Source organism: Botryllus schlosseri, chromosome 1 (genome assembly GCF_051294905.1).
Source record: "Botryllus schlosseri isolate E-star chromosome 1, Bs_hap1, whole genome shotgun sequence".
In the NCBI taxonomy this organism is placed as follows: Eukaryota; Metazoa; Chordata; class Ascidiacea; order Stolidobranchia; family Styelidae; genus Botryllus; species Botryllus schlosseri.
Genome location: NC_137236.1, coordinates 31,256,604 through 31,276,853, shown reverse-complemented (window position 1 = coordinate 31,276,853; position 20,250 = coordinate 31,256,604). Strand labels below are relative to the sequence as shown.

General features: G+C 39.5%; 2 protein-coding genes across 3 annotated transcripts in view; both read left to right on the top strand.

Annotated features, from left to right (window-relative positions):
- LOC145438050 (modular serine protease-like) overlaps window positions 1-10,389 on the top strand; it is an 85,839-nt gene extending 75,450 nt beyond the window's left edge. The window contains exons 9-10 of the mRNA XM_080315426.1: window positions 9,395-9,502; window positions 10,299-10,389. Coding sequence (XP_080171552.1) covers window positions 9,395-9,502; window positions 10,299-10,389 — 199 coding nt within the window. The remainder of the gene's footprint in view (window positions 1-9,394; window positions 9,503-10,298) is intronic.
- Window positions 1-20,250, top strand: part of LOC145447292 (uncharacterized) — a 272,585-nt gene that overhangs the window by 207,458 nt on the left and 44,877 nt on the right. Inside the window, exons 34-35 of one of the 2 annotated variants that reach the window (XM_080325732.1) lie at window positions 15,655-15,812; window positions 15,874-16,055. The exons of the other annotated variant lie outside the window; for it this stretch is intronic. Coding sequence (XP_080181858.1) covers window positions 15,655-15,812; window positions 15,874-16,055 — 340 coding nt within the window. The remainder of the gene's footprint in view (window positions 1-15,654; window positions 15,813-15,873; window positions 16,056-20,250) is intronic. 2 annotated transcript variants of the gene reach the window in all.

The window sequence follows — 20,250 nt, the reverse complement described above, 5'->3', positions numbered from 1 at the left end:
TTCGCCTTAATTTGAAATCGCGTGCGTCATACATGTATTGTAGAGCTGTCGTGGGTAGAATTGTGGCGTACGCGTTCTGTATGTCACACATGCCCGGAAATCGTAGCATAAAACTGTAATAATAAAAATGAATTCCTTTTCATGGGTGAGGCACAGGTCGCGAGATGCCACAAAAACTCAAATTTTGGTGGCAGTCTAAAAGCAACTTTACCGGTATTAAACTGTTATGAATTCTCAAGTTAGATTGAGCTAATGAGTAAAACACACAGTATGTCGTGAGTTATTTGCTCTTCTCATAAACTCGCGAGACAGAAGTTGGAGCAACGTATCATAAGGTATTGAGATCGAATGTGCCTTGATCGTTTTGCACCTTATGTTCCAAGGACGGAAGGCAAAAGCCTCAACACATTCATTACCAGCAATAAAGAATAGCATGGAGGCATTAGGTCATTGTTCTGCAGACCTAACCTTGCAGAACAAAAATTTTCGCATCTCTTAAAAAGCTTGGTCAAAGGAAGCCTTCAGAATTGCAGCAACGATTTCTTGAAAGTATCAAAGCCAACTGTGAGTAAAGTATTGAGCGCATTTTGCGATTCAATGCTTTCGAATAGCTCCAAATTACATTTATATGCCAACAAATAACATGGATTCGTTGGCGCAAAACGCTGTATTAAAGAACTTTATAAATCTTTAAATTGGCTCGAGGACAAGTATTTGCGATTAGAAAGCGCCGTTACGGTTTCAATAGCTGCTAGATAGCCGTGACGATGAAAACAAATATGACATTGCCGATAGCGCAGGGTAATTGCCATGTCGTAATCAGGCTGCTATAAGGAAAATTCATGTCTCAATAAGTCTTCATTTCAAGCTCATAATTAATCAAGTCATAAATAAATCATCATTCCGCAAATTCTGAGCTCATTGTCTGGACTTCTGCATGCATCTCAATATCATTTCCCAGAATTTGCCGCCAAGAAATTTAGATGGATAGTCAAGCAATACTGCTCAGTTCATTGATTTAGGATACGAAACGAAGTGTCAAGTTTCCCACTTCCAACTCATCACGAACAGAAGTCACGAGTACGAACAAAACATGTAATAGGTATCCCAAAGATAAATATTCTGTTCGGTTGAGCAAAGTCCCGAACAGGAATGCGATTACGAACACGATCATGAATGAGCATGTAGTGACCGCCCTGGTCTCTGAAAGGGAGCAGGAGAGATCACACTGATTTGAAATATATATTCCTTATAACGTCGTTTTGGTGTACAAATCAAATGTTACTGTTTTGTAGTTTTAATTTTCTGTTTATGCACAGTGCATTTTATGCAACAGCGATCCATAACAGAGACTCACACAGCGAATCCCTGGAGTTCAACCGATCCCTAATCAAAATCCGCTGGCCTTGAGGCCGACGTGACGCGACTTAAATAATAGAAATTTGAATATATAAATTCAAACAAAATTGAAGTGATCAAGTATCATTTTATTAGCTGGAAGTGCATACCGTAAGTTCTGGCATTGATTTCGAGTGGCGAGAGGACGTAGAGGTATACGTTCAGCAGCTGCAACACCAATTGGGTCCTAGTTCGAGTCCGACCATGTTTCGAGTGTTTATTCCGGGTATTTCTCGCTATAGCAGAAGCGCGCGAGTGGTGTCTTACAAAAAGCTTAGCACGAAAGTGGGCCGATCAGGAATCATAATAAAGATTGTAATAAAGAGTATCGGCCTGATATAAAGTGACAAATGAATCCTAAACACTAGGAGTACTAAAGCAACACCTACAACAATATCAAATTCTTATATTAATTACAAAGCCCACAATGTTTTATATTATCATATATTGGAATTGCGAAAAGGAAAATACATGATAACACTATATTAGGACTGTTTGCTTAAAAATTGAAAGCCAAGCGTCAATAAGCTGGCAATACCTACCGTTTGCTGACCATAATTTACGATGAATGAGGCTTGCTTATATATTTGTTGTTTACTTCAGAGTCAAGTGACGGTCCTCCCCAAGGCAACAAAAAACTGGACTACAAATGTGGCGATCCGATCGGCAGATGTAAGTCTCGCATTCGATCTAATTACAAACCACATCTATACCTTGACGGCCAATGTGAGCAGATGTTGGTGGGCTATTCAGATGCAACGATGTGTGATGGGATACCTGAATGCGAAGATTTCATGGACGAAGAATGCCGTTGTGACACTAGAGCAGAATTCTGCCAATTTATCCATGAATACTATTTTGATGACAGATGGCTAGTCTTCGACTACTATGACAACCCGATGTGAGTTACCGTATTCCCTTTCATGAAATACGAGGCTTACAGCTTTTATTCAGGCCGTGTGGTAATCGACAATAATAGCAATTACGTCATTATGTAAACTCATACGACGATTCAACTTACAACTAGAGCAGGGGTCGGGAGCATATAACTCGCAACCCACATGTGGCTCTTTTGGTGATATGGATCTCCGATAAATTTTTAATTGGTCTTTAATTTGCATTTTTTTTTTTGTAAATATCTATAACAGGCGGAATCGTTGCTATTGTGGAGGCTAAGCCAAGTATTTGTTAGCATAATACAGTGTCGTGTCGAGTTTATTTAGTCGCTCGAACCTCTTTTCAAAATCCTAAAATCGATGTCAAATATTTTCTGCTGAATATTGCTCATTTACCAGTCCATTATAATAGTTTTTTCTTAACAATATGGCAAATATGGCACCTTCAAGTTATTTAGGGGTCTGCATCGGACAAATCAAACCCTTGAGCTCGATACGCCATATGTATGAATAAAAATACACGGTGGCACGTAGGCAACCAATATCACAACTCTCCGTAGGCCTATTTGAAATCTTTTACTGCACAGTTCGTCGAATAATCAAAGAAAAAAAAGCATCGTGAGGACAATGCAACTTTCAAATCCACATTGTCTTTTTGATCATCGGCGTGAAATGAACTCGCTTTGAAGTGGGCTCCAATTACACATTCAAATTACAAACAGCCATCCATATTCACTAGTGTAAGGAGCTTGCTGGCGCTGCTTTTAAAATGTAGGCCTGTAGCTAGCACAACGTTATGTTACCGCAGAGAAATCTGAAGAAAGAGTACAAAAGATAACCAAATGATTCCAGTTGATAATATTCTAAGATCGTCCCTTAAGTTAATAATTAAACCATTTTAGAGAAACTGATTGAACCGTGCGTGACTTCAAGTAGAATGATTTAGTTATGACTAGAGCCCGACCGATATTGGATTTCTGGGCCGATACCGATAAGACCGATATCCAGTACCTCCACCGATAACCCCGATATATTCAGCCGATATTCAAAAGATGTGGAATCTAGCTCAAGGCCCATATTTAACACCTCAGAGCATTTATTTCAACAACTTTACAGCCATTGATATGCTTGAATATGAAATAAATGATTTAGGGGCTATAAAAATATATCAAGAAAGCACCAATCCGGCAGTTGCAGATTACAGTTCACGAAGCACAATTTCTCCGCCCTTTATCCAAAGAGTGAACTTCTGTGGTCTTCCATAAATGATGTATATAGTACTAAACACAGTGAGCAGTCTTTCACTTGGTACCATAGTTAGTGGCACGGCAAGAATTGGAAATCTTTCTTCATTTCGGTTCCACCGCTCCCTGCTCCCTTTCCTTCAAGGTTTCACTAAATATTGATATGCTTCTGGCAGTGCACCTGGATCCTTCAGCACATCATTAACAAATAGCTGAAGAGGATGAGCAAATCAACTCAAATTGTCCACGTCTGCAACTGTTCCACCCATCCCCTTGCCCTTAGGTCTTGACCATGACCAGCATTTCAACAATCAATTGATCAATAATAATCGGCCAATGTCATCATGGAATCAAATATTTTCGTATCAATTATTGGCTTTACTCCACGTTTGCTTGATTTTCTTTCCCTCTATGCTCGCATATTTCCTATCATGTTGGCCCTGCAGGCCTCAGTCAGACGACTTCATACATTACTGGTATAAATAGTTCTGTTGGTCTTGGTACGGAACCAATAGCACTATCTTCAGAGAAACGTTTCGACGCGACGCTTTTCTCTTATCATCACGAGAGTCCAGCATGATTTAAGTTCTCATTTCTCTTACTGATTGAAATCTTCTGCAGACAACTATCCATCCAGCTGCTCTCTGTCTTCATGGTGATCGATTACTGTAGGGGATTTTCCACGAAGTCAGTGGGGCATAACGGTGGTTAGTTATCTAAAATAGTTTTCAGATAGGCACGCCTACTGTATGTATGCAGTATGCATTATATGCAGCCATTGGGCCATTTATTTTTATAATTTACCGTCCTCACGTCTTCTATCGACTTCTCTGACTCCCTGCCACCATGTTGTGACGTCACGAAAATGGCCGATATTTTTTTACCTTCAATGGCCGATACCGATATTTCTCTCCAAGCGTGATATCGACTCGATATTATCGGCTCGCCGATAATCGGTCGGGCTCTAGTTATGACTAGTTTGGCTAACATCGCGTGCGCTGCTCGGATTTAGAGGAACCAAAGTGAATCAAGTGTCAAACTACTTCGTAAGGACAGACAGTTCCGACAAGATATGAAGATAACCAGTATAATTTTAATATTATGTGCGAAAACACCTAATTTGCACATGTGAGGTCAAAATTAAGTTTAGTTAGGTCAAAAAAGTCAAAATTTTGATTTTTAGGTCAAAATCTTTCGTTTTTAGGTAAAAAAAATCGCCCTAGTTATGACAGTTGATGGGAGAATGCTTGAAATTTTATACAAAGCAATGACCAGGAATTTAACGTAAATCGCTCGGAGCGCGAATTATTTTTTCAGTTGACTGCATCTTCGCGCCCCCATTCAGATGTTTTCACGTCCCCAGTTTGAGAACCATTGGTCTATTCGAAATCGCCGTTCGGCTCTTTGGGAATTACAATTGAAACTATAAGGCTCTAATATGGCTATTTCGACGAAAAAGGTTTCCGACCCCTGGACTAGAGCATCGTGTTTTTACCAGGGGCCCGAGAACTGAAGTATGAGGTACTAGATGAATTGTGGAATTATACTCTGTTTAGAGCACAAATTTATTTCGCAAAGCGATACAAATAGAATCCTTACAGGACGGATTTATTGAACTCGGAAGTTTTCATGTCAAGTGATTTCTTGTTTTTAAAATGGGTGACCCCTCTATGAGAAAACTAAAAATGAATAAAGATATCAACCACGCGCATAATTTAAGAAATGAGTCACACCGTCGTTGCAATTACGAGAGAGAACGTCATACTACCAGTCTCGCCTGAGAACGCTGGGATGCTTCAGCGTGCTGATTGGCCGTGTAATCTGCTGATGCTAGACTAGTCAACGGTGTTTCGTAGCCGGCCACAAACCCTGTCCGACGACACACAAAGACGTACGAATAGTCGGCGTACATGCGACTCCGTGAAGTGCGTTGTCGATATTGAGAGACGATGCGGCGATATCCTAACGGCAGAAACATACAGCGCCATCAGACCAACGGGATCGCAAAGACCACGCATATGCGGACTGCCAAAAACTCACAAAGACAATGTCCCAATGAGACCTATACTTTCCATGATCGGGTCTGCTCAACATCAGCTGGCAAAATGGCTTATTGACATTTTGGAACCCGTTCGGGAATTGTACGGCACGGAATGTGTTCGCGATTCGTTCACGTTCGCTGGTGAAATACGAAACCTGGATTTGCCGAATTCAGACTTGTTTCTGAGCTCATTTGATATCTCTAGTCTTTTTACGAACGTTCCGCTGCATGAGACTATTGATATTTGTGCCAACGCGCTGTACGGTGGTAAGTTACCACCACCGTCAATCCCGCGAAATGTCTTTGTTGAACTTTTACAAGCGGCAACCTGTTCCGTGGAGTTTAGCTTTAACGAGGTCATGTTTCGCCAAATAGACGGCGTGGCAATGGGTAGTCCCCTGGGACCTATTTTGGCCAACATTTTCGTAGGATATTATGAGGCCGAGCTTCTCTCCCAGCGTGAGTCCGTCAAACCACTGTTGTGCGGCCGATATGCAGATGACACTTTTGTCATATTCAGGAATGAGTCGGAGTGTGATCAATTTCACATTCGTTTAAACTCGCTTCACCCGGCCTTGCCATTCACAATTAAAAAAGAACGCAATAACTCATTATCATTTCTGGACGTTTTAGTCGAAAAGCGCAATACCAACAAATTTGAAACGTCTGTCTTCAGGAAACCGACATTCACAGGCCAATACCTTCGCTGGCATTCATTTAGTCCTCGACGCAGAAAAATTAACCTTATAGGCAGGGCTGTTGAGTCGGTAAATTTTACCACCGACTCCGGCTCCGACTCCACACATTTTCAATATACCGACTCCGACTCCTGAGTCTTTAAACGTACCGACTCCGACTCCAGCATTATTACCAATTTACTTCGAAAATTATATGCCACATTGTCGGTTGAATGACTATCATACAACCATTGAACATATGCAAACATATGATTAACGGTGGCATGCTAAATTGTTTCATTGTGGCACAGCTCGAATGATCCACTATGCAATTATCATAAAAGAAAGATTTGCTAAATATCCTTCCTTTTTCAAGTTTTTATAACATGAACTCTCTAATATCCTGAAATGTATGAATCTTTCAAATATGGCAGATATCCAATCCTGTATAATAAAAATGTAGATAAAAAATCCAAGTGTAGCTCTTGTGTATGAGTCAGCAACCAATAAAGAGATTGAACTAACTAATTTTGTCATTGCACACTATCCTGATTACGAGCACACACACTCTTACCACTAATAGACATTGGTCATAAATGGAATTTAGTTAGGTAGTCAAAGACCATAGCCTATGTCTAGTCTACATGTACTTAATCAAGTATTCAAGGATTGGGAATTGCAGTCTTTCTTAATCATTTGTTCGACCCAAACAGCTAAGCTACACTACAAATATTTTTAATTTTGTCAAGTGGGAAGCATCGTTTGGTCATATTTACATCATTTTTACAATTTTACAAACCAGCCGATGCATTTGCTCTGTCACAGTATCATGGTATAATTCCAAAAATTGCATCAATTTTGACTGCATCGCGAAAACCCATATTGCGATTTTCTTCCCCTGTGCAACTGAGTTGTAATTTGCAAGTAATGTCTAATTTTATCTATATCAGGGGTGGGCAACTTTTTCGGCCGAAGGGACACATGAGATTTACGAAACATTGCGAGGGCAACTGGGATGTTGATATCCTTTTTTAGTCGTCCGATAGGAGCGAACCAAATTAGGTAACATTGCAAACAAGACTTATATTAATATGCCCTAAATTTGATAACAATATGTCATGCAACTGTGCAATGCGCAGTCAGTCCCTGGTCGCGCAAAGCGCGAAATTTTTTTGCAAGATAATGACTGAATTATACCAATAAATATGTTGCTAACATACATTGGAGGTCGCATCTGTATACCAATGGGCTTATTTGGCAAGGACAGGATTATTCGACTTTTAGACGTATCAAAATCGACGGTATCAGTGAACATGCCTCTATCATTTTGTGCAAATGTTTTGTCGACGATGTAGCTGCGAGTGCACAAGCGAAGCCGCATATTGGACGACACGTTATCTCCTAATTTCAAATATAGTTAGACTCAATTCTATGAATAATATGTATTTATAATTTTCAGAAGGGAGCTCAAATACTGAATGCAAGAAATCTAGTGACAATGAATCATGCGAAGTACCGAGAAAAATTTCAAATCAAATAAATCTGCTATGAAATATTATAGTTTGGTCATATACGAATATCTGGGATAAATGTGGCTGGCTCCTGGATACGTCAATGCGTCAGAACTGTTGTTTTAGTCATCATCCAATTTCGCGGTTATGCTAATCAAATTTTGGTTGGCCTTGCAATTGTACCTGATGTCATAGATAATTTCGAGAATTACCTCGCAGGCCACACCTAACCTTCTCGTGTGCCAAATTTGGCCTGCGTACCACGGGCTGGCCGCACCTTATCTGTATGGTTATTATTAACAGTGATTGGTGGCACATAAAAATACTATTGAAAATTATTTGAAAGCAAATGTTTTCATGATAGAGAAGTCGGAGTGGCAGTCAGGGTCATTCTCACAAACTCCAACTCCGAATCCATTCAGTATTTTCCGCACAACTCCGACTCCAGCTATATTATAGTTTTCACGACTCCGACTCCATCAAGCGAAAATTACCCAGACTCCGACTCCACAGCCCTGCTCATAGGCACCCTCGTGCATAGAGCGTTGATGATATGTTCGGGTAACAAGCTGCGTTTAGAACTTGACAACATCCGAAAAATCTTACTTGATAACGGTTACCCTGAACACGTCATCAGCCGTGGCAGAGACAGGAAATTAACGCAATTCAACGCAGAAAACACAAACAGAGCCCACCGAACGAACAATAAAAGTTGTTTATATCCATCTACCTTGGATTGGCCCCATTTCCACCCGCTTTGAAAAACAATTGATTTCTGCGCTCAGTAAGTGTTACGACACAGTCAAAATCAATGTGATTTTTACAACAACACGACTGCTCCCTTCAACACGCAAAGACGTTCTCCCTGCGCTTCAACAAAGTAATGTAGTGTACGAATATAAGTGCCACTGTGATCGTGGCTACGTGGGAAGAACCTCAAAACGTCTGCAGGAACGCATAAACCAACATGTCCCCAGATTTATCAGAACACGCGCATCCCGCTCAGTGAAAAGCTCACTCTTAACTCGTCCGCTTAAGATTGATGCTGATCGATGAAAGACCATTTATTCTGCCGTCGGCAAACATCTGTTAGATAATCCGATTTGTGCGAATAACTATCGAGACGACCAATTTCGAATCGTTGGGCGGGGCCGTTCACAATTCCATTTGTGTGCCTTGGAGTCGACTTTTTTCAAAATACACCAACCAAAACTCTGTCAACAAAAGGAGTTCGTGTACCACCTAAAAATAGTACATTGAGCGCTCTCTCTTTCATGCTGGTGACGTCATATTTTGTGATACGATTGTTGATATAGAATGTTCTTTCCAATTCTCTACTAGTTGCTGACGATTACCCCTGACGAGTGTCAGCCGAAAATATTCGGGTTCATTTCAATATGAATATACTATTCAATTGTATATTGAAGTTCTGTACCTCCAAGAAGCTCTTCAAAACTTCAGAAGTAGACATTAAAGTATGGAAAAAGCGTTAATACCTTTTTAAGTTGTAACAGTAGGAACACATAACCCAGTACTTCGAGAAGTATAAGTAGGCCTACTTCTTAACTGACCAGCCCTGGTAGCTATAACCTCACAGGCTGACATTTATGTACCATTTGCTTCAAAGTTGCCGAGATATCGAGGATGGATCAAGCTTGGATCTTTCACTGAATATGTTGTGTGACGGGAAATCCAGTTGCGACGGCGATGCAGACGAGCGTGGATGCAATTCAAGGTGAATTCAAATGTTACCCATGAGTATGAGTTCGGAAAAGTGTTCGCTTACATTATGATTTGCACAATGTATACGTGTGTTTTTTGTGGAGTTAATAGCGGACGATAGATTAATAAAGTAATAAATGAACGTAAGAAGATGTGAAACAATTGGCGCGGTCTTCATATTGACTTTTATTAAAAGCTGTCGGAATTTCAAACAGAATGACATACATATTTCTATGATACATCGAATGTGCAAACTCTAATAGACTCTAACAAAGTTGTCATAAAGTCACAAAGCCAAAATCTACACATGAGCTGTGCATGTGAGTGTTCGAAGAACGAAACCAATGTAATTTTGACACAAAATAAAATCATTATGATGAATATCCACTATAAATCAGGGTAACTTCGGTTGTTCCCATTCAGTTAACTATTCAGAAATGCGAGACTTCACCTTTGAAACTGACATAGTATTGATCTTTCGAAACTCTGCAGCGTGGTACCAATTCGTAAATCACAAATTAGCTCATAAATATAGGAGATAGATCTGTCATTTTAGATTGCGAACCCCAACCCGTCCTACGTACGACCCTACACACGACTACCACCACACTATGCAGTCACAATTCGACTACTTATAGGGCCTTATTGCCTGCAACCAAAGACGGGGGTATTATCAGAAATCATATGTATTAGTTAAGTAGCTGTCTCTTGACCTCCGCTGAACCTCTGAAACTGGCTCATGAAACTCTTGAAACGCGATGAACACCAGTTAACAAGCAATGCTCTTACATTATTAATGTTATTTACAGGTTCAATTGCACCGACAAACCTATTCCAAGTATTCCGATTGAGAAAAAGTGCGACAAGCAAGCTGTATGTTTGTATCTTGAGTTGCCATGATCCTTAAACATTCTCTAACGCAGGGGTTCTCAACCTGGGGGGCGCGTGAAACATCTGAAGGGGGACGCGAAGAAGCGGCCACCTGAAAAAAATTTTCGCGCTAGGCGCGATTTACCTCCAATCCACGCGTGTTTCTATCTATATAGACCCAATTTCATATTTTTTTAATCTCTCATCAACATTCATAACCGACCATACCACCAAACAATCTGTTGGGGTTGCTAGCATCCCAGTTGGATTTTGTGATATGACGATAAGGGAAGCGAAATTTTATCACTATCAAAATGGGGGGCGTGTCTAAAAAAAGGTTGAGAACCACTGCTCTAACGGGTTATGACACAGGTCGCAGCACAGTGTGCAATATGTTGACTGAATCTATATGGAAAAATATTTTGTCATAGCAGAATATTATTCTGATTTATGTTCGTTGTCATTGTTCGTTCACATATACGATCATTGGATTTACCGTTGCGCAATCTTCTCACACAGCAACCCGGTCACGCCATGCCGTAGATGTGGAATATAACGATAATCCTTTGCATTTAAAACAAATAGTTGTTTGAAACACTTTGTTTTAAACATGTTTGAAGCATTGTTTTAAACAAAGGCCTTTTTAAACAAGCGAAATTGTATTTTTGTTGGAGTGTATAATTATGCCATAATTGTGTAAATACTCTCCAAAAACATGTTGTATGCTCCTACGGACTGCCATTACCGCCCGATATAGCCGACGTATACGATATGGGATGGTGGGAACCCTCGAAATAGTCGGTTCAACAGCTATAGTCCGTAGATATAGATCAGTGCTTTTCCACCTGTGTGACGGTTCGCACTAGGGAGAATGAATAAAATTGCACTGCAAATGACAAAGGCGGTGCGAATGAGAAATGGAAATCGTGAATAATTGTTAATTTTTCTGACGTGGAATAATTCAAATAAACCCAATAGGAAATTCAAGGGCAGTGTGACTGTTTTAGTTGAGATGCAATTGTGAAAATTTGTTTAACTTACGACGCACCATGAATCGTAGCTCTCACAAGCCGTAATGAATTGATATTTTCGCACTATAATTATTACGGAGCCAAAAGTCTGGTTTGGAAATTGGTGTAGTGGCAGACATACAGTATATCAGCCCGTCTGAGCCTGCAACAGGCTGGAAAAATCATTTCAAATTGACTTTCTGCTTTCTTTCGTTAAACAATCATCATATTTTCGTAATAACTAGCGCGAGGTACGAGGATAGTAGTAAATAATACCATTACAGACTCACATTTGCAAGTTACTGTAACGCGAATTTTTACCCCTTCAAGGTTTATTAAAGTATGGACCGCCAAGGGTAATTTTGGGTCGACACAGTACAAAAGATATCAGTTAATATGTATGTACTATTTGTTGAATTTATTGCAAAAAACCCTGCGATAGTTTTTAGATATCCACGGTCACTGTGTTGGGTACTGTAGCCAATAAGCAAGACACGCAGATAATATGGCTTTATCATGAGAATTCATGTTAAGATTTGTCCGACTGTTTTTTTCTGGAAAACATGGCCGAAGACAGTTAGGATGGACCGGGGTTGTAACCAAGTCACAAGGTTCCGAGTCACAAGTCAATCTTACTTCTATAGTTTTCACTCGAGTCAACTCGAGGTATTTTCAATTCACCACCGAGTCAAGTCCAAGTCCAAGTCACGGAGTAGAGTGTCGAGTCCGAGTCATAGTATTTTGACTCGAGTCCTAGTCCAAGTCATTGTGTTGACAGTTCAGTTCTAATGTAATGTCATGTGAAGCCCTTTTCTCACAACTCTGCTCGGTGATATCGAATGCCTCGCATTCATAATATACTAATTTTCCTCACTTTTAACTATTTCTGGTAACATTTTCAAGTATCATTACTGATAGACGAAATAATATTCATGTGATAACTTTACTATTATTCGAAATTACAATGAATTGCCATTCTTGGTAGACCCAGTCTCGAGTCATATGACTTGGTCCGAGTCATGCGCAATGACTCGACTACAAGGCGAGTCATTGCACAAAGTGACTCGAGTCGAGTCGACTAATTTTTCATTTTTAATAAAATTACTCGAGTCAAGTCGAGTCACCAAACAAATCGCGACTCGAGTCGAGTCATGAATCGATTCATTACAACCCTGGGATAAACTAGTGTAGAGGTGAGCAACAAGCGAGTTCAGGCCTATGCGACTCATTCATTTCGAGGCCAACGACTTCTGCGTCGGTCCCATGAACATAGACGGCGCAAAACCTTGGCCAAAAATCACTGATGCTGGATGGCAAAACCTTTCCGCACGGAATAGTCCCGTTCTTGCAATCTGAGTAGACAGTAGTAAAAGTAGTACAACTGCGACACGGAGAGGGAGGATTTAATTCACCATAATTTGAAATCGCGTGTGTCAGACCTGTTTTGCAGAGCTGTGTTGGGTATATAACTGTGATGTGCGCGTTTTGTAAGTCATGCATATTCGTGAAATTGTAGTACACTACTGTAATATTAAAAATGAATTCCTTTTCATGGGTGAGGCTCGGGTCGCCGGATGCCACAAAAACTCAGATTTTGGTGGTCGTCTAAAAAGCTGCTACGCCGTTGTTGAACTGTTATGAATTCTCAAGATAGATTAAGCTAAAGAGCAGAACACACGGTATCGTGAGATTATTTGCTCTTCTCATTTACACGCCAGACATATAAAGGGAAATCGAAAAAAAAAACAGAACAGAAGTTGGAGCAACATATCATAAGCTAGCGAGCTCTAATGTGCCTACTATCCTTGATCGTTTTGGATCTTATTTTCCAAACATGAGACAAAAGCTCCAACATAAGCATGCGAATTTTTCACCCTTTCGACAAACTGGATCCTCCGGGACCTTTGTGTCAGCTCACAAAAACGATTTCTGCCAGCAAGCATTATTCACTTGCGAAAAATACGCTGTATTTCAGATAGGAGTGCAGAACAGATATTAAGACCTGGCCATCCGAGCACTAGTAGACGTTCCTGTACAAAATCCAACAACTTGATTGGCGGAGAAGGGCTTTAATGAAGTAGTTTAAATCAAAACGAGCGAAAAATGTACCTTTTTCATGAGACACTTGATAGCTTAAGCTACATAGTAGCCCATTTGCTGCACATCTGAACGAAATGTTGTTAAGTATCATTCATCTTTTTTTTGTATAACAATTTTCTTTTAGTTTGTAGTGCGAATGAAATTTATTTTCCAAAAAAGTGGGAATGGAGGTTGAAAAGCACTGATATATATCATTGGTACGGAACGAATGTTCTGATGATCATGACCGCCGACCGTCAAATTGCTGCATGACGATGTCGTCCCTGTTAAAGATATTTTCGGTCCGTATATGACAGGGGTTGGAAGTCTATTTCGTCAAAGGAGCTATATGTATCCTATATTTTCAATTGTGGATATCAATCCACTGTGACGTCACAATTGAAAATGTGTCATGACTTTGAAAAAAACATGTTTTAAACAAGGGCCTTGTTTTGAATATGTTTGTTTTAAATTGATTTTTATTTTAAACACAACCCTAATATATATAGTATGCCCCTTCAATTACTTATATATATATTTATCGTGCAGGATTGCGATAATGGATCAGATGAGGAGGGGTGTTCCCATTTCAGCTGCAAGGACGAAGGAGCATTGCAGTATATTTCACGAGATGCCGTAAGACTTGGAGGCCCTCCATGCTTTTGAAATTTTAATTCTGACTTAAACACATCCCTTAGCCTGAATTCAGAAGAGCTGACCAGCTGGTTGTTGAGCGGCTTCGTAATAGTAAGGAAACATAAAAAACTGTCGCTTGTCGTATGGCAGTGTGAAATTGCTGAAGAAAAAGACACTTGAGTAATTTGACCCGGTCAGCTCTGCTTCAAGTATTATTTCCAATAGATATACGTATAGTGTCGATATTTCTATTGCTTACCGAGTATCCAGCAATAATTTGTTTTCGCTACCTCGCGATTTAGGCACGATATTCTCGCCACGCCTATCTGATTCAGCTGACATGTTTTTTTGTTTGTTTGTGGTATTCATGGTGTTTGTCGACTACTATGGTCATTTAAACCAGGCCGATATTGTTCATAGACATGAAATGTATTTAAATGATAATAGATAAAATGTCGTCGATCAAATGCAGGTGTGCGATGGAATTAAAGATTGCAAGTCCGGAATCGATGAATGTCAACCGGGATGCGTTGACAGTGCTTTTTCAGATGAAAAATCGATGATAACCGGTAAAGCAATTCTTGCGCTCAGCTGGATAATAAGTAAGCTCAATAGTTTGTTGTTGCTGTAGGTAGAAAATTTGTTGTTATCATCACGGCATCAAATGATCTGGCTTGAGACGACAAAATTAATGATGACCGATGCCGTCTTCAGCTGTAGCACATAGTAAATAACACCAAATTGTATTGTTTCGTTCAGAAAGTTCAGTAGAATATCGTACGATTTACACATCCAATTAAGCCTCTGTTGACGTCAAAGCTACAAGCTTACAATATATCCTGTTTTCTCCATAAAGATGAATATTCCTCCGTGGAAGCTCAAAAATGCCTAATATGTCCCCTGTTTTCGCATTTCGAGTCAGTTCAATATGCTTCCAACAAGTCCTTTAAGCTAGGCGCTATATTTATTTCCAAAAGTCTTACTGTAGCCACCAAACATGCTGAATTGATGGTTTGAAAAGAGTTTTTACAGTTGTATAAAATTTCAAGGATATTTCGTGTTAACAATTTCACGAACTTCTGAAAATGATCATTACTCATTGGCAAAAGTAACAGGATCCACAAAGTTGTCATGGACTGAATCTAAAAACGAAATTTGATTTGTTGTCTGTTATTGTAACTTTTTGTTTTCTTCGTTTTTGTACCTTTTTTCCTGCAACTACCATGGAAATTTAAATCATCATCAAAGACAAATGTAACAATTTTACATCCGTCTGTTATTGTAACTTTTGGTTTTCTTCGTTTTTGTACCTTTTTTCCTGCAACTACCAAGGAAATTTAAATCATCATCAAAGACAAATGTAACAATTTTACATCCGTTTTCCTTGCCGGAAAAAACATCCACTTGTCGGGTGCTAAAAATATGATAAGCTTATCAAACTATGAATTTCACTGCTGCATTATTAGTTTATACAGTACAGAAGGCATTGCTAAATATTCAAGCGACAACTACCATCATTTCAATGCTCTGCGAATGTAGAATAGCCAGAGTCCTGTTTATTTTTTCTCAGGCTTGGGGGCGATAGTTGGGTGTACAGGGGTGATAGTGATAACCATACGGGCGGCTATCAAACCAATATTATCACGTAATGTGGCAAGCACTTCGATACGCACCAAGCTCGTCAGCAGATTGATATTAAGCCTATCATTCTCTGATTTACTGGTGGGGGTGAGTATGATTTGGGCGCCATTTACTATTGGAAATCTACAATGAGCTTTGTCCCTTTCAGATTTATGCATTTTCGATATCCATAAAGGCTTCGCAAACCGACACCGATTATTGTCAAGTCGATCGTGAATGGAGAAGTAGTAGCACGTGTTCCGCATTGGGTGCGGTCATGGTTATTGGGTCTGAGCAATCTGTCTTCACAATGGTGATCATCGCAAGTCACAGACTATACTCTGTTATGAGGTTTGTTGTGCATATTTCAAACGGAAATATTTAAACAACTGTCAAACGGGCGCGCGTGTTACAGGGGTTTGCATCTCGGAGTGTTTAAAGTGGGTCTTTGGGTGAACCTGTAACGAGTCGAGTTGATAGTTCGAGCAAAACCTGATATGGCGTCATAACTGTAATATTGAACAGTATATTTCCGATATGTAGGGGAGATGTGGTATGGATGGATTAAAATTTCCCTAATGCTCTCCAGTTCTCAAACCTTCAGCCGAGAACAATTAATCTTTTGCTGGCGCAACACTTTTGTCCATACTCTGCCTACCGCGGATATATACATGACTACCAGCCTTTAAAAAGTATACTATAAAGTTTAAAATTTGTTGCCCAAACGTATCACAGGTCCGCATCCTATTGGGTCCAAAGCACACGACCTGGACATCGAGGAGACATACGCTCAAAAACTTGAATGTTTCAACTTTCTGTGCTGCGTACTATAATTCAAGCTACATCAAACCTAAGAAGAATGTCCGGTCACCAGCTTGAAAAATAGAATAAATAATAATTAAAATACGATATCATACCATAGGAAATTATGAAATACAGCCTCTCGTAGATATGCCTGCTTCTGTTTTTCTGCTCGATTTGACGATGGTGTATGATAGGGCCCACTCTATAATTTTGTAGTTGAATAGAGAAAAAGTCCACTCGAGGGTGATATTGAATTTTAAAAAAATATGTGTCGTCATACATAACATGATACAAGCCCTAAACTTCACAATAAAATGATTGCTGATTTGTTCTTGTTCAAGGTTACAAAGAGAACAATATATGACTATCGACATTTACTTTAAACCCCATAAAATATAAAATATGTGTCACGGACCGCATAGCTCACGCAAGCCGGAGTTAATTGGACCTAAAGAAATATTACTACAGCTTGCTATTTATAAATAAATCCCCCGAGTGTAGTCAGTGAATTGTCATCGATAGTGTTTCAAGAATATTTTGGATCGCACTGTTTCATCGGACCCACATCTCCCCCACTCCCAATACTCGACTCGATTCATAACAACAGACACTGGACTCGGATTCGAGTCTTGGATTGCTTTGTTATATCCTGGTTGTGAGCAAGAAACAACGTTTCGAGTCACCATCAAACATTAGTTTCCAATTGTGACCCGAATCATGTCTTATTTCACCCGTGTCAGGTGTAACCAATATTGATTTTGTATCTAAACATTCCTTTTAGTATGATTTCCATTTTTTATTTTTCATTTGCAGATTAGGTACCTAAAGTTGAGTCATAGGTGAATTACGAAGCCGGTGTAATAGATTGTTTTTTTTACAAACGACGCCGTCCTCGCACTGTTTTCACAATTTATCTAGAGCAGGGGTTCTCTCAGCCCTTTTTTGGCTGTGGCCCATTTTCCATTTTGAAAATGTTCTGTGGCCAACGTCCCAAGAGACTTGGACACAGGGACAAAAATCAGCAGGACATATTTCAAGGGAGATTATTTATTCAACCGTGTATAAGTGAGAAAATTGCTGCTGGAAATTATTGACCAATTCATCAATTTTTGGAGTGGTCGAAGTGAGCGCACAACGCATACTATCTTCCACATTTAGTCGATTTCGAGTCTTTGTGTTCAGCTGCAACTAAGTGGAAAATCCTGCCTTACATAAATACGTACTGCTGGAAGGCAACAAAATTTTGATGCATTCTTTACCGATACGTGGGTATGAAACACACACCTTCGCCCAAAACTAACAGATATCCAAAGTCTCGAACAAGTCTATACAGGTGGAGTCATTTATGAAGTCAATGAACTAATCCTGATTGTTCTTTGCAACTTTCTCAATTGGGATTGCAAAAGGCTTTCTCACCAGGTCCAAGTCTAAAGTAGATATTTCAGGAAATTAGTTCAAAAATTTTTCCCTGAGATTGTCAAGATGTTGCAATATTTCGGATGATAGATTCATGTCGATTTGGCCTTCAATCATAGATGAAAGGCTCTCAAACATGACAATATTTCCTTCTTCAACTTTGCGTTTCCAGTTTTCTTGCTTTTGCACAAACGCATTTAAGACATCGATAAAATCAATGACAGTCGTGTTTCTTCTCTGTAGCTTGAGATTTAGGCGGTTCAACTGTTCAAATACATCAACCAGATAAGCAAGTTTACATATGAAGGTATTATCACCAAATGAAGATTCCAATTCGTTCTTTCCTTGCCTGCGAAGAAATTCAGTCAATTCTTCCCGTAGTTCAAAAACTTTTGCCAAAACATTATCCTTGGACAGCCATCGGACCCGAGTATAATACAGCTAATCCAAGTGTTCAGCATTCATCTCAGAACATAAATTTCTGAATAGGCGTTTGCTTAATGCTCCATTTTGACAAAGTTTACCGCTTTGATTACTGTGTTCAGAACATTTTGAAGAGATTCTGAAAGAGTTTCCGAAGCGAGCGCTTGTCTGTGTATCATGCAATGCATTGAGACGACCCTAGGTGAACGCCTACGAACTAATGTTTGTAAGCCACTTTTGGATCCCAACATGGAAGAGGCATTGTCAGTGCATATGCCACAAACATTTTCCCACTCGAGTCCTTCTTTGTCGATAAATGCTTCCAGTTTTTGCATCACATCAACAGCTCTCGTATTGGTTTCAAATGAAGAGCAAAACAACATGTTACTTTTCATACCCTTTTCTGACATATATCTGCAATACACCAAGAGCTGTGAGCTAGACGCAACATCGGTAGTTTCACCAGAGCTGTGAACAAGACGCAACATCGGTAATTTCATCAAGTTGAATTGAGAACAATCCGAATTGAGAATTTTTTATTTCTTTGATTACCTGATTTTTAATATTGTCTGACAAATTAGCAATTCTACGCTGTACAGTAGCATAATGTTCGAAAGAGGAATTTGCTCCAATTTCGTACAATTCTAATCATTTCTGCAGCACATGGTTTGATGAGAGTCTCGCCAATTACGCACGGTTTGCATTGCCTTGCGATCATAAAGCTGACTACATAAGATGCTTCTATAATTCTCCTGGCATGTTGATGGACTTCTAACTTTGAATCGAAGCGCTGACGCTTGAACCTATCTTCTTTTAGTTGAAAGAAGTTCTCATCTTTATCCTTGTATTTTGGATGAGATTTTTCCAGGTGAAGTTTCAGTTTTGATGGCCTCAATGAATGATGACCAAGGACGTTATAACATAAAACACATTGTCTATTTTCTTCTCCGTTGTCACAAATTGATGTGAATCCATACTTGATATAATTTTCATTGAACTTTCAAGTCGGCATTCTAACCAATTTTCTGAACCTCAACTCAGCAGGGTATAAAGCAGGGAATTTTAGATAGCTGTCTGTCTGCCGATATTATGAAGGCGCGCAGGCGTTAGGTACAGGGACTCAACAACAGACGATGCAATAACCTCTACGGAAAACGGGCTGATACAATTACCAGATGACAGCCTGTGGATGGACATTGAACAGTTGGTTGGATATCGAGGCCCTACCTACGGCGCAATAAGAAGCATATTGGGCTCGAAAGTCACGTGACTTGTGGTTCGCTGGGGCCAAACAACTATCTTAGATAGCCGCTCCCTGTGTTAATTTGCGATATTGGTATGTTTTCAAACCGTATTTTCTGTCTCAGTGAGGTTGTTTGAAGTACAGTTCTAGGTTTTATGTTATCTTCTATGACTTATTAGCTAGTTTCAGGACTTTTAGACACTAACTAGGTAGGTTTATGTTGTTTTGCAGCCGCGCAAAATGTCAGGGTATAACGTGCCAATTTGTTATAATGGATGAGAAAACAATTCGGAGTAGTCTTTCCATCGACTTCTGAATTGCCAGAAAACGACAGGAAAGTGACTGAAATTAATAAATCTAGTGGGAAGGATAAATATAATTAACATTTGATCTATGTTGACTTGTTTGTTTGGTGGTATCAAATGTCATACCGGTATTTTGTGTGCCCCAAAGACAGCATAATCGAGTCAGCTTAAATAGCAAATAATTTAAGATAACCCACAATTATTAGATTTTTATTAAAGTGTTTATATAGTGAAATTGGCCTAAGAATAGATGCATCAACTGCAGGCATCGGTTAGGTATTAAGATATCTGTGCCATTTATCGAAAAAGATAATCAAGAATTTCGGTCAGCCAAATTTAAGTCTAATCAGAAGGA